The sequence below is a fragment of the Manis pentadactyla genome, chromosome 10, assembly GCF_030020395.1.
Source record: "Manis pentadactyla isolate mManPen7 chromosome 10, mManPen7.hap1, whole genome shotgun sequence".
Taxonomy (NCBI): Eukaryota; Metazoa; Chordata; class Mammalia; order Pholidota; family Manidae; genus Manis; species Manis pentadactyla.
The window spans coordinates 44631161-44643892 of record NC_080028.1 but is presented as its reverse complement, the minus strand read 5'-3'; the positions used below and the strand labels follow the sequence as shown (position 1 = coordinate 44643892).

The 12732-nt window shown below is 37.0% G+C and overlaps 1 protein-coding gene across 1 annotated transcript; it reads left to right on the top strand.

Annotated features, from left to right (window-relative positions):
* The first annotated feature begins 4169 nt into the window (after window positions 1–4169).
* Window positions 4170–5111, top strand: LOC118933186 (olfactory receptor 6C2-like). Its single transcript, XM_036927208.2, has one exon. The coding sequence runs from the start codon at window positions 4179–4181 to the stop codon at window positions 5109–5111; it is 933 nt and encodes a 310-aa protein (XP_036783103.2). The 5' UTR covers window positions 4170–4178.
* The last annotated feature ends 7621 nt before the right edge of the window (window positions 5112–12732 follow it).

The window sequence follows — 12732 nt, the reverse complement described above, 5'->3', positions numbered from 1 at the left end:
AATCCTAGCAAACTACTTTTGTGTAAAGTGTCAGGCTGATTCTAAAATTGGCATGGAAATGCAGAGGACTAACCCTGGAAAACACCCCTGAAAAAGAATAAAATTATATTGGCAGTAGTGTGAAAATAGACCAAATAATAAAGCAGGAGGTACAGAAAGAGACCCATGTGAACGTATCCCACCTCTGTTTCTCCAAGCCTGTCTGTCCTGCCCTATCTCAGGCTGTGTTTCCCCCAGGTAGAAGCTCAGTGTAGCTGCTCTCCAGGGCCTGCCATGCTCTCTCAATAAATGACCCACATTTATAAAAGATCTGAAGGCCTTTCCACTGTGACTGTGATTGATGTGATGATATGAAGGTGTATGGAATTTTTAATATTTCTTTTGGATAGGGAGACCGGCTGTGAGCCAGCACAGGAAGTTACATGCACATACTGAGTGTCTGGCTCCAGTTCAGACTTCTCAGATCTCAGCTACTCGGCTTTATGAAGCTGACACTGCTGAGTATTATAAAATTGTGGGGCTGAGATCTGGACTTATAAAATGATGGATACTGAGCACAGTGCACCCAGGGCCTGCATTCTTGATAAGCCGAATGAGAACTTTGGGTTTATCAAGGTCCCTCCATGTTTTGAAAATGAAATATCAGTGGCTGAGCTATAGCAGTGATTGATGAATACAAATTAGTTCTATTTTAACAGGGCCCATAGATGAACTATATGATCAGTAGAACAAAATACACTTTAATTCTCCCAATAGCTGAAATAGAGCATCTTAAGAACTAATAATAAGATAACTGGGGAGGATTGACTTGAGGAGATCATTTGAGTGCGTCCTAGAGCAGAAATCATCTGATGACCCCTGCTGTTTAGACAATGTACAGACAAGAAAGCATAACAAGAACCAAACTGCCATTTTATCACCTGCCTTTTTTTTTTTGCTGCAACTAATGTTATTATGCCTGCATTTCCTAACTTTGTGGACACTGCCCCACAAGTGCTGGTTAAATTTTTCTTTTTTGCTATTTTTGACAAAGTTAATTTCCCTATAGATTCATTACTGGTTTGAATAGGATTACCAAGGATATTTTTGTTTGTTCACTTAATTGTTCCCAGTGGACTTAAACAGAGGAAACCAATAAAGCACATCCCAGCACTGTTAATGAAAGCTTATAAAGCAACCCATTTCTTTGCACAATGAGGTCAGACAATCTTCACTTCCACAGCCTGTTAGAGTTGCTATCATTTATTTACCCTAGTCCAGTCTTTCAGTCACAGATTTCAGGGAAATATTATTTAATAGCTTAATGTGAGGTAAGACTTCTCATCGGATTTCATGTACACTTGGTGATGATGAGAACAGAAACAGTTCTATTCTCTTTGCCATTGTACATCACCCCTCATTTGCAGGCACTCGTACCTGAAAGAGTCTGTGGGGCTCAAAAGTATGACAAAGTTAACTCAGAATTATAGCCTATAGCAACCAGTGTTTCTCAGACTCAAGGTGGAACTTTGTGCTCAATTTCTAAAACTAATGGGGAAAAACTAGAAAATAAGTGTGAACCATTTGTTATTTATATGCCAAAAGATTTGGGAATGGGAAACTTGGAAATTGTATAAAATCAGTTCCTGGGTAAAGACAATGAGGTGAGGTTAGATATTTCTTCTAGAAAATCTGAGTCCAAGAAGTATCTTAATGTGCAGACAGGATTTGAAAATTAATCTCCCAACTGCTACTTTGTTCTGTATAAAATAATAATGAGTCTGAACATGACTCTTGAGCAGTGCTCTTGGTAGAGATCAGAATTTAGGATGAGACCGGCTGTGTACATTGCTGGAGAGTGGAGTGACTGCCAGGCTGTAATGGTATAATGAAAGGGGCCAGGAATAGATATCAAAAATTGTGTCTCTCTTTTTTATAGACTCTTAGAACATGACAGCAAGAAATAACTTTCATGGGGCAGCTGCCCATTTACAACAACCTGCTAATTAGTTATTTAACTTATCCTTCAATATATCAAGACCATACTTTGTGCTGTCTCCATCCTACAGGAGTCAATAGTAGTTACTGTAATGTTCATTTGGTTAGAATACATTCAAGGATTTGGAATCTCTGATATTACAGCTCTTTTACCGATGTATGCAATCAAATAACTCAAAAAAAATTGAGATTAAGTACGTTTGTTATTAATTGATAAAGTTTTCAGGTCATGGAAACATAAAGATGATTGTTTTGTAGTGAAATAACCATTTAAAATAAAATGATATACTTCACTTATAAGAAAAGTATCAGTGAAATAATGATATGGTAAGATTAACCTGTCAGGAAAATTATTAAAAATATAATCCAAAATAATAATGCCTGAATTCCAAAGGCTTTGGATAACAGAGACTCTCATTTACCCATGGAAGGAGTATATACACCTGGGCACATTTTTTAAAGGACTAGTTTGTCAGTAAATATAAGAGGCTATTTATTCAATACTTGTCTTTTGGCTAGTTCTTAAGTGAAGAATTAATCTGCTGAAGACAAAAAGATTTACATACAAGAATGCCCTCTAAAACAGTATTGTGTAATAAATGGAAGTATTCTTAATGTCCCAGAGATACTGTTTGTGGTTAGGAAGCATTTGAAAAGCCAACATTTTCATTTATTTGTGATTATTACAATTGATTAAGGGTGACTAATTGCCTCAAATACTGAAATTATACCTTTTCTGGAATTATTTAAACTTTAGATGCAGTTTGACAAGGATCAAATTCATCTCTGACACTTCCTTGAAGTACAGTATTGCCACAATTACTGGGAAGGTAAGTGAGTAGGTAGGAAATGTGGAAATGCAAATATACTCAAGGGTGTCCTGGAAGGTGTAACAATGGTTTCTTTGACATGGTCCCCGAAAAGAAGCTACACAGCGAGGCAGTCTTGTAGGGAAACTCCAAAGGATAGATGTGACTTTTCAGCTTTTAAGAATATCCACACAGAATAGCCAATATTTATTTCTTCTCCATGTCATATTTAAACCTGGTTAAGTATTAATGCCTGATAATAACAGTTCTTTAGGAAAATAAGCACAATCTGAAGAGCAAAGTGGTGTCCTGGGGCAATGATTAGGGACATTCCCAGGGCCAAAGTGAGTCTTCACAGAAAGGAATCACGCAAAGAAGTCAACTCTTTCCCCAAGTGGTATTCACCTTCCTCTGTCCATTTTGGAGAATATAGATTTCATGTTATTAGTAGAGCTAGCAAGTAGCTTCATATGGCATTTGGGAGAGAAATCATCTCTACATAAATCACAGGACTTAAGGATCATGGAAGCCCAAAGACAGGATTTGGTTCTCTGAGGAACACCATCAGAACATCCCATCTGTCAGGATCCTGGGAAGGCTTGAGCTAGGTGGGGTGTTAGACAACACATCGATATTGAAATGAGAATTCAAGAAAGGAAACAGAACAGATGCTGTTCAAACTGTTACCTGGGAGGGAGACAGACTTGAATATTTCAGTATATTAACATACAAGGGGAGCAAGGAAGAAATTCTGGAGATGTATGGGAGTCAGGAAATTTCACAGTAATTGAGGTACTGCTCCCTGGTCACCCAGACAGTAATGGGTCCTCTAGGGCAGTGAGGACATTAAAGAGTTATTTGAAGACAACTGTTGCAAAACATGGAAAATAATACATCTAAGCCTTGGTGGTATTATATTGCTGTAGGGTATGAGAATAATTTGCTGGTATGCTCTTCTGACAGATGGGGAAATGAAATTTTTATACAGGTACGTTCCTACCTATTGACATTTATGGATCTCCTCCTCTGCACTGGGGAGTGAAGACACCAGGACGGCTGCCCTAATCTCAGGGGACTGGGAGATCCTCCTGGCATTTTCTATCTACTTTAAAATTCACCCTGTAACTGTAGTGAAAATGAATCATCAGATGGATATTTTCTATAAACCACATTGTGAAGAACAAGGTAAAGAAGAGTCCAGGAAATAGCAAGTGCAATCACTTCTACATCAGATTATTGATGCACTAAAAGTAAAATATGTGCTTCTACTGACTTGCTTGTCTACTTTCCTCTACACAGCATATTGAATATTATCTTTACATGATTTATTTCTAACTTTTTTTCTATTCCTCAGATTCAGTTTATGGTCTCCTAGCGTATCTTAAAACAGTGATGAAAAATCATTCTGCAATAACATTCATCCTACTTGGATTAACAGATGACCCACAACTACAGGTTTTTCTTTCAGTATTTCTGTTTCTCACCTACATTTTCACTGTTGCTGGAAATCTCATCATTGTGCTCCTCACTCTGCTGGACCCTCATCTTAAAACACCCATGTACTTTTTCCTTCAGAATTTCTCCATCTTAGAAATAATATTTACAACTGTCTGTGTTCCTCAATTCCTGTATAGCCTGACAACTGGGGACAGAAGGGTTACCTATAATGCTTGCATTATCCAATTATTTTTTATCATCCTCATTGGGGCAGCAGAATTTTTTCTCCTAACTGCCATGTCCTATGACCGCTACGTGGCCATCTGCAAGCCCCTGCACTACACCACCATCATGAGTGACAGGGTTTGCACCATTCTTGTCCTTTCGTGTTGGCTGTTTGGGTTAATTGTCATACTCCCCCCACTTAGCCTAGGAGTTCAGCTGGATTTCTGTAACTCTAATCTCGTTGACCATTTTGGCTGTGATGTATCTCCTCTTCTGAAGATTGTTTGCTCAGACACTCAATTTGTAGAGCAGCTTGCCCTCATCATGGCTGTGCTGACCTTCATTTGTACATTAGTGTGTGTAATTGTGTCCTACATATACATTATTAGGAATATTTTAAGACTCCCTTCTGCTCAGCAAAGAAAAAAGGCTTTCTCCACCTGTTCTTCCCACATGATTGTTGTTTCCATCACCTATGGAAGTTGCATCTTCATGTATATGAAACCAGCCAAGGAAGGCGTGGCCGTTAATAAAGTGGTGTCATTGCTGAACACATCAGTCATCCCTCTGATGAACCCTTTCGTTTATACTCTGCGGAACAAGCAAGTCAAACAAGCCTTCAAGGTCTCAATAAAAAAGATGGCATTTCTTTCAAAGATTTAGGAAACTAAAAAGACCTTCAAAATTAAAAATACATATAAATATTTCATGTTTTACTCTGTGTTCTAATTCAAGTCTACAGTACAGTAGTGAAATTGCATTCAGATTAACCACCAAAGTTTCTTTTCTACTAGTGTTAGAACTAGAGACTTAAGTAAGCATGATGGCCTTAATACAAATAGACCTTCTTTTATAATGGTTCCCTTTGCTAATTGACAATGAATGTAAATTTTCATAAAGTTCAAACAACACCTCTTCTTATGTCTGTAATACAGAAAAGTAATAAAAATGCTTATTGTATTTTTGTTTATTCCTTTTTCAGCTTGTTCAAGGCAAAACTTATTTATCTCAGTTTTCTTTCCTGATCTAACACCAGCTTTCACAGGAAGAATGGTTAAGTGTGATTCCTCATTCATCTGTACTGCAGACCACCCTGCTGCATGCCGAGGGTGAACTATATTGCATTACACTAATGTGCTATTAAAGTGGAAACTTTGTTGGTATTCTCGTTTTTTTATTTTTGCATTACCACCCTTTACTTTTCTCCAGTTTTATGAAAATATAATTGACATGTATCATAGTATCAGCCCTCAGTTATGACATAATTATTTGATATATGTGTATAGATTGAGAAATGATGACCACAAGTTTAGTTAACATCCATCACTCACACAGTTACAATTTTTTCATGTGATAAGAAGTTTTTAAGATCTACTCTCTCAGCAATAATTAAAGATAGCTTGTTGTTAACTACAGTCAATGGGCTGTACATTACATCTGGAACTGTTTATCGTATAACAGGAGGTTTATGCCTTCTGACCACCTTAGCCCATTACAGTGCTCCTTACCTGTGGCAGCCACCAGTCTGTTCTCTGTACCTATGCACTTAGCTTTTTAAAATTCCACATATACGTGATATCGTGCAGTATTTGTCTTTTTGTTTGCTTTACATCAGATGCCCTCAAGGTCCAAATGTTGTCAAAATGGCAGTATTTCCTTCTTTTTTTAAGGTTGAATACTTTTTTTCACATGAGTAAATTTAACCCAAACAATGTTACTTCTCACCTCACCCTGATGCCAAAACTCTAATGACACATTCCCGGGGACATGCCTCACGTTTTGTTGATATAAAACAGCTGTCTTGAAATTTGTCTCTGGTACACATTCCAGTTCATACTGTGTACCCCATGCTCGAAAGACTGTTAGAATGTGATTCTGGTTATTGCTTTCTAAACAATGAGAAGAAGTGGGGGTGGGTGGTGACAAAGCTCAGCATTGTCCTGAAAGAAAACTACCTCAAAGTAGGTCATTGTAGGTTGTTCACACAAGAAGAGGTCAAACCCTAATGCAGGATATAAGTGCCTGCTTCTGTGGGACTTCAGTTTAATCTACCTGTTCATTGTGTCCTCTAGTAAACATTCCTGGTTGTGAACTCAATTTTCACTGAAATTAATTCATCCACAAAATTAGACTTGGGTTGCTTTCAAGAAGTCATGTAGCTACAGGAGCTACTGGCTTCTTTTATGGAAGTCATAGTTTTCTGACCTGTTTTGATACCTTGAGAATGGAATTTTAAATCCTGAGATAATCACTTTTCTCTCTCCACATTCTCCAGATACTTAGAAATAACCAGATGAAGTTACACTTATTATTTTCCTCATTTTCCACTGATACGTTCCATGAAAGTAGCTACTTGGTAAAAGCAAACCACAAGGGCAGCACACAGTCAAGGGCCAACAAACACATCTCCTCACAGGAGGGCTACAATCCATAATGGATATTTCTGCAAATTAACTTTAATATGTGCTTGACTCATGTATAAGCTAAACTTCAAGATCTGACATGGCACCTCATCTCTTGATGGTCTTTCCTGCTATTCCTGCCACCGACACACACCCCAAATAATAATAAACTCTATCAGGCAGCAGAGAGAGCTACTTGTTTCATAAGGCGAGGGACCAGCATATGGCGCTGCCAAACAAAAAGAGTTTCAAGAGATGAGAAAATATAATCACAACCAATCACAGATTTTCAGGAATAGTAAGAATAAGCAAATCATCTAGTTAGAATTATTAGTCACTCTAGATTTTCAAAAATCTAGAATTTTGGAAAATGTTTTAATGGGAAGGAAAGCATAGGAAGATAATAGGCTTAACTGGAAATGGAGTCATGGGGAGCATATGTGACCCCCAAGCTTCAACCACTAAAAATTGAAGCAAAATATATTGAACCACCATTTTATGAATATTTGACACCAGACAATGAAGCACAGCGTTTCCTGTGAGATGATTACATCAGCTCACCTCCTGGAGACATGCAGGCGGGGTCCCATGTAGAGCCACCAGTCTGCCAGAGTGGAGAAGATATAGATGATAGGATGGGGAGGCTGATGATCACAGGAATGCACTCCAAGAGGTGGGAGGGGCATGCGGAGGGATATCTGGAGATTTATAGACAGTCCATTATGAGCACTCAGCTGAACATATATGTGTAAGGAAATTACTTGACTCAGGGAGAATTACCCAAAAAGACTTCAAAACAATATTCTGGGTCACACAAGATTGGAAATGGTTTCTAGTCACACCAAACAGAATTTAAAATATCATGGTTTACTGGTTATTAATATAGAAAGATTTGCCACAGTTCTGGGGAAAAATATCACTAGGCTAAAGCCTGCTCTGCTCCAGTCTAACACAGACTAACACAGAACATGAAAGGACAAACCTGTCTGGAAGTGATGCAAATGATACCAAAACAAGCCTAAAGAATCTTCACAGGAGCAGAAATACATCCAGCATTCAAGAAGTTCAATTCATTGTGCTCACCATAAATATAATTCACTGACTTGTAAAGAAGCAAGAAAATACAACCTTTAATGAAAAGAACAATCAATACAAAGAGACCCCAAAATGGTACAGATAATAAAATTAAAATACAGCTGGAGTAATATTTAATTTAAAAAAATGTAATACTAATGTGGCATTGCAAAAATGTTAAAATAAAATACAGTACAAACATTAATTATAACTGTACTCCATATGTTGAAGAAGATTGATCATGTTAAATAAAAACATGATAATTATTAGAAAGTTGCAAATCAAACTTACAGAGTTGAAAACTATACCCTCATGAGAAAAATATATATTGAATAGTTTTAATATTAGTTAGCTATAAAAGAATATTCAGTTAACTAGAAAAAATAGCAGTAAGAATTCTCTTTCTAAAACATACAAAAAAAAACTTAGAATTTTTATCAAAGCATCAGGGAACTCTAAGACGAAATCAAGAGTTCTGATATGTTGTGTAATTAGGGTCTCCTCAAAGGAGAAAAGAGTTACAAAAAAAGTATATGAGGAAATGAGTGAATATATTTCAAAATATGGTAAAATTCAAAAAGTGGAAAATATAAATCTACTGGTCAGAGATATTCAACAGACCCTACCCATAACAAACATCAAGTCACAACAATTTTTAAATATTGTTTATAACTAGTTATAATGAGAAAAAATCTCAAAGATGCCAAAAATAAAATCTTATTACACAAAAAGAAGAAAATATGGGAATAAAAGTATGCTTCTTGGCAGAAACAATGAAAACCAGAGGACTGCACAATGATATCTTGAAAATACAAGAAGGGAATGGCAACCTAGAATTGTATGACCAGCAAAAAGATTTTATTTTAATTGAAGGTGAGATAGAGACTTTCAGAAACAGAAAACCTAAAGTAATTCGTCACCAGCAGACATGCCCTACAAGAAATGTCGAAGGAAGTCTCTTGGATAGAAATTATGACGAGATAGAAATGTGCACCAACCAAAGGAATCAAGAGCACCAGGAAAGATAACAACCTGGTAAATAGGTAAGATTTTTTCTCTTCATTTAAATAAGGCAAAATTATCATTGAGAGTTTAAAGCCAAAATAAAACATTTTGTGGATTGTTTCATTGTCTTGTATTTTAACTTTTTATTGTGGTAAAATATACATAACATTTACCATTTTTACTATTCTAAGTAGACAGTTCAGAGGCATTACGAACATTCTCATTAATGTTCAATCATCAGCACCATCTATCTCCAGAACTTTCTATCTTCTCAAACTTAAATTCTGTGCCCATTTAACAGTAACACCCTTTCTCCCCTCAGCCTCTGCCAACCACCATTCTACTTTCTGTCTCTATGAACTTGTCTATTCTAGGTAGGGGAATAATACAGTTACTTTGTGTCTGATTTATTTCACTTAACATTATGTCTTCATCCATGTTGTAGCATGTGTCTGAATCCAAATCTTTTTAAGATTAAATAATATTCCCTGTGTGTGTATACCACATTACTTTATCCATGCATTTGTCAGTGGTCATTGGTGTGTTTACAAGTCTTGGCTACAGTGAATGATGCTATGAATATTAGTGTTCAAATATTGGTTCAAGCTCTTGCTACCAATTATTTTAGGTATATACCCAAAGTAGAATGATTAGATAATGTGGTGATTCAGTGTTTAATTTTTTAAGGAATCTACATAATGTTTTCAACAGTGGTTACACCACTTTACATTCCCACCAGAAAGGCCCAAAGATTACAATTTCCCCACTATTTTGTGGGTTTTTTAAGTTATGTAAAAGTTAATTGTACAAAGGCAACAGCACAAAGGCCAGGTGGGGAAAGATAGAAGTCACATGAGTATGGTTTTAATTACATATGAAGTGAAATATTAACTGAAGGTAAAGTGTAATAAATTTAATATGTATACTATAAAGAAATCCAAAAATAACATAACACAAGTTAATAGCAAAAAGCCAACAAGGAGAATCAATCCCAAAGAAGACAGGAAAAGAGGAAACAAGACACAAAAAAATGAGAATAATAAAAAACAAACAGTACATTGGTTTCAAAGCTAACCATATCAATAATCACATCAAATATAAGTGATTTCAACACCAAACTTAAAAGCACAGCTTGTCAGATTGAGAGGGGAAAAGAGACAACTCTTTTCTGCCTATAAGAAAGCAACTTCTGATATTAACACAGAAATGGGAGAGGGGTTAATAATGGAAAAAAATATACAGTAGCATTAACCAAATAAAGTTACAGTACCTCTATTAACATCATATAAAATAGATTATAGCAAAGAATAATTATGATAAAAAGTTTCATATTTTAATGACAAAAGGGGTCATTTGTTTAAAAAAAATAACTACCCTAAATGCTTATGTATATAATAAACAGCTTCAAAATATATGAAGCAATAAATGATAAAACTAAACTAAAATAAAATAAATACCTTCAATTATACCCAGAAATTTCAACATGCCTATCTCAATACTTGATTGAATCATTACCCAGAAAGTCATTAAGTATGAAAAAGACTTAACACTATCTATCAACATGATCTAACTGACATTTATAGGGTATTCCAAGTACAACAACATAAAGAGCAGAATTGTTATAAGGTTCACAGATAATATTTACCAGGTTAGACAATATTCAGGGCTCTAAAACAAGGCTTGTCAAATTTTAAATGATTCAAATTATACCAAGTACCTTATATGGCCAAATGGAATTAAATTAGAAATCAATAACAATTTTTCCTGAGAAACACATATAATTGGAAGACAAATATCAAATTTTGGGGATGCAGCTAAAGCAGTATTTATAGGTAAATCTATGATTCTGCAGCAATAGTGTTGATTAAAATCATTGTAATGTGCGTCATTGACCATAATCTTAGGCACACAGCCATGCCAGCTGTAAGGGACACTGGGTAGTATTTTATCTGGGCACTTTGTACCCTGAATAAAATTGGGGTTCACTTGCTATGGACAAGGGAAAACACCAGACAGGAAATTACCAGTCCTTGCCACAGCCCATCGGGATGTTCTTCAAAAATTCACTCTAAATAAAGAGATATATTTCCTTTCTTGCCAGCACACTCCCCCTGCCTGGGAATATTATTAATCACTCTGCCAAGAGTGGGATGACAGAGAGACGTGATGTGACTTGGCCAGTCAGCGTGAGAAACCTCAGCAGAGGAGGAGTGAGTGGACTGAGTAAAGGGACAGCAGAGACACCTGTTCCAGTTGAGGCAGCAGGAACACACCTGTGCTCCCTCGTTTGACACAAGGCTCACCATGAGCAGCAAGAAAGCAAACGTCCAGAAGTGATGTCAGAGATAGTAAAAAAAAAAGCCTTTTTCAAGGTCACTGGGCAGTAATAAGACATAAGAAAACCAGAAACATGTCTTGGCACCAGGTAATTGTTTATCTACTGCCTGGGAAGCAAAACTCTCCTTTGCTTCAAATACCGAATGTAGGTTTCATTGCCTACTATAAATGTCATAAGTAGAAAGAAAAATGTTGAAAATAAAGGCCACATAGCACAAGAAGAGTTTGAAATTTAAGTGTGGGGAAGTCTCTTAATATCAGGTCAAGCAGCTAGGAGAGTATTGGGGAAGAAGTGGGATCCTTGTATTCAGATAAACTTTTGTTCAAAACCTGCACCGTCATGGCAGGGCATTCCGACCATCATTTCTCTGCTCCTCAGTTTCCTTATCTGCAAAATGAGGGTAGTTTTGTTCTTTGACTTTATCTAAGATTTATGTCAAAGATAAATTATATATTATATGTTGCCAAATAGTGTCTAATTCTAGGAGAAATACAAAGATACCATAAAGGAATCAAAACAGAATTTAGATGACATTAGACCACCGTCAGTGTCTCTGAGGACATTGTCCCCACTGCTACTGGTGTTTTCACACTGTTAATTAGACTGCCACCAATTCATTAGTAACTTTTGAAACTGGGTCACAGAGGACTATTTTGTTGTTCATTCACATGTTCCCTGTGCCCTGGTGGCAGAATAGACATATAAAAGAAAGGATTCTATGTAGAATTTACAGGGCAGCCTGCCTCCCTGCCCAGGAAGATCAGAGGCACCCTCAGACAAAACCGGAGAGAAACCTTACCTCTAAACCACTCTATTCTTCCTTTGAATTAACAGAGTAACTGGGACATCTAGTGTCACGTGCCATGATAGACTTGGTGAAGGAAGAGGGGACTGAGACTGGGCTCATTCTAGCAGGAGCTGTGAAAATCCAGGAGAGCTCTGTCATTTGTCAGACTCGGCTGTGAGTGCGTGCGTGCGTGTGTGTGTGTCTGTGTCTGTGCTCACACGTGCATTTGCTTGTGGGTGAGACAGGTTAGAGATGGGGTGTGGTGAGAATGGGAGCAGAAGTGCCCACAAACCTGCTCACCCACCGAACGCCCCTCACACTGTGGTTCCCTCGGGGAACTGGTGGACAGCCTGTCAGGAAGGGTGTGAGCATGCAATCGGCATGGCACATTTTTCTAAATCATCAAAATGTAGGCAGAGGGTGAATACAGCCAGTTTAAAATTCTAGAATTCAGTACATTATTACTGATACTGCAGAAAAGTGTTCCAGAAACATTTCTGATAGGTTGTTATCATGAGGAAACACGAAATTACAAATTCCTGCCTTGGTCATTTTTGCCATTGAAAGGGACAGTCACAGCTGTGATTTGAGGAGGCCATAAGTTATAAAAGGCAGAGAAATAAAACATGTTGGAAAGCACACTGCCACCCAGTAATATCCACTAATGTCACAGATATC